This window comes from Phytophthora parasitica (assembly GCF_000247585.1).
Source record: "Phytophthora parasitica INRA-310 unplaced genomic scaffold supercont2.77, whole genome shotgun sequence".
NCBI lineage: Eukaryota > Oomycota > Peronosporomycetes > Peronosporales > Peronosporaceae > Phytophthora > Phytophthora nicotianae.
This window is the reverse complement of record NW_008649063.1, coordinates 112,102-114,364: the sequence shown is the minus strand read 5'-3', so window position 1 is coordinate 114,364 and position 2,263 is coordinate 112,102. Positions and strand designations below refer to the sequence as shown.

General features: G+C 53.6%; 2 protein-coding genes across 2 annotated transcripts in view; one reads left to right on the top strand and one right to left on the bottom strand.

The window, feature by feature from the left end:
• Window positions 1-1,434, bottom strand: part of PPTG_17968 (hypothetical protein) — a gene marked incomplete at both ends in the record, with an annotated part of 4,451 nt that extends 3,017 nt beyond the window's left edge. The window contains 3 exons of the mRNA XM_008915941.1: window positions 71-909; window positions 978-1,148; window positions 1,234-1,434. Of these exons, the coding sequence (XP_008914189.1) occupies window positions 71-909; window positions 978-1,148; window positions 1,234-1,434 (1,211 nt within the window). The remainder of the gene's footprint in view (window positions 1-70; window positions 910-977; window positions 1,149-1,233) is intronic.
• Window positions 1,435-1,681: 247 nt separating this feature from the next.
• PPTG_17967 (hypothetical protein) overlaps window positions 1,682-2,263 on the top strand; it is a gene marked incomplete at both ends in the record, with an annotated part of 741 nt that continues 159 nt past the window's right edge. Inside the window, one exon of the mRNA XM_008915940.1 lies at window positions 1,682-2,263. Within this exon, the coding sequence (XP_008914188.1) occupies window positions 1,682-2,263 (582 nt within the window).

Sequence of the window (2,263 nt, the reverse complement as noted above, 5' to 3'; positions counted from 1 at the left end):
AGACGGCGGGATACGCCGCGGAGCCAGCATTTTCCGGTGCCGCTTTCTGCCTGAGCCTGGTCGTTCCAACTGCACGACAGGAGTCCTCCTCGCCCCAATATGAGATGCGTCTACAGATTGTTCCGCCGATGCAGTGCTGCTAGGTGCAGTGGTCTCGTTGCTATTCTGTTGTGCAGCGGGGGTTAATTGCGTCACTGGGCCAGGGTTCAGTTCTGATTTGTTGCATCCGGCATTGCCGCTTGCAAGTGAAGTTGACGGAGTTTTGGCACTGGGACTATCCGACTCGTTGTCTGTCAGACTTCCGGAATTTGCAGCATTCAAGCTCAGCTCTTTGGGACTATGACATTTGGAGGCGTAGTCGTCACTGTCACTATCGCCGCTAGATTCACCATTGGCGTTGTCTTCGTTCTCGTCGTCCGAGTAGTCTTCTTGTTCGTCCTCTTCCTCGTAGCTGCTAGCATCCGTCATTGACTCCATCAATGAGCGCGGGACACTTGATGATGGAACGTAAACCATGCACTGATCGTTTTCGCTGCTGGGCACCAGCTTCGGTTTAATTCCTCCAAACTCCTCCAGGCAGTGTGAGCAGAACCAGTCTTCCTCTTTATCCAGCCTTGTGATCGGCGGCTGCGCACAGCTGACATGGTAAGCGCGCGGACATCCATCGCAGCACAACAGACTACCTCCTGTCGCGCACAGCTCGCAGTGGCGATTATGATAGACCTCGAATGTCTCCGTTTCGGGATCCGATTCGTCGACCCATTGGCGCAGTCTCTCTGCTTCCTTCTTTGTCTTCCTCGTCTTCGTTGCCTTCTGATGCCTCGACCACTTTTTGAAATCATCTGTGCGTTTCCACAAATAATATCTACTCACGACTTCGCGGGTTATCACCTTCTCTCCGAGAGCTTGCTGCTCAAAGAGGTCGACGTCATGACGGAACGATTGATACCTTTCTAGATGATAATCGCCGTACGCACCTTCACGAGGTGAAATTTCTTGCCGTGCGCCGCTACAGCATCATTGAGCGCTTCAAATGGTAGTCGTTTGTCCAGGTCGTGTCGCGTTTTGTATTTTTCTCGTCGAGCAGCGTGCAGTAGCCCCACAGCCTTTGGCACGTCGAATTCGCCATCAAAAAGGCACTCGAGCGCCTGTAACGCATTGAAATTGGGCACAATAGTCGCTAAGATCATAATGTTCTTCTGATTTGCTAATACAAGCGACATCCAAACGAACCAGTTCCTTTTCCTTAAGCCACGCGAATTCCGTGAGGAACTCCTCGATATCTTCAGCCTTCAGCGGCGACACCGCTCCCTCGATATGTCGCTCACCCCATCGCTGACGACACTGCGGTTTGTACACCAGGCTGTCTCGCTGTTCCTGCGATAGCATCGCCGGTATGTCTGCTCGACATGCAGCGAGCTTCTTCGACACCATCGAGATCGCTTTTGATGCCTTTTGATTTTTTGGGAACAAGAAATATATTACCGTAGTTTCATAAATTACATGGTGAGATTGTGAGCTGAAATTTAAATTACCGTTTTTGTTTTGAACCTGGTCGGGCGTTACGTTCGTAGAGTCCTGGTCTGCAGGTCGAAATAGCTCCTGCGGTTGGATTGAGAAGGAAGCGCATGCGCAGCGTGGATGCTCGCACTACAGTTCGAAATAGCCCGAACTCGAAGCAATGGCGACGTCCCAGTCCAGCGCCGTGATGCCAGCGACCATGTTGATGTTGCAGAATCCTGACAAGCCCGCAAAAATGATGCGCGAGGAGGAGGAGGCGCTGCAGCGCCGAGAGCGACGTCGTCACCAGTGCCGTGTTAGCCAGCGGCGCTACCGCGACAAACAGGGCTCGGCTGAGTACAACCTAAAGCTGGACGTCAACAACCTGCGCGAGCATGTGCAGCGCCTCCAGGGCATGCGGGAGCTACTGGAGACCAAGATCTGGAGCAGTCGATTGGCCCGCGACGGGGCCGCGGTCAAGGCTGCCGAGAAGTACTACACTGTCTTCTCGCATGGGATGCACAACCCCGAAGCTGGAGGCGATCATGTTCGCAAATGCTTCGACATGCAGGTGACCTTCGTCAAGGCTTTCATGGACGATGACGTAGAGTTCGGCGATTCGCGCGGTGTGTCGGCCGTACTGAATCAGTGGCATTTGTACACACAGTTCCACGCCACTTTGTCCGTGCGTATGCTGTCGGCCGAGGTCTGCGGCACTGAGGAAACTCCTATTGTCGTGGTGAAGGGAGTGCTCGCTGTACGG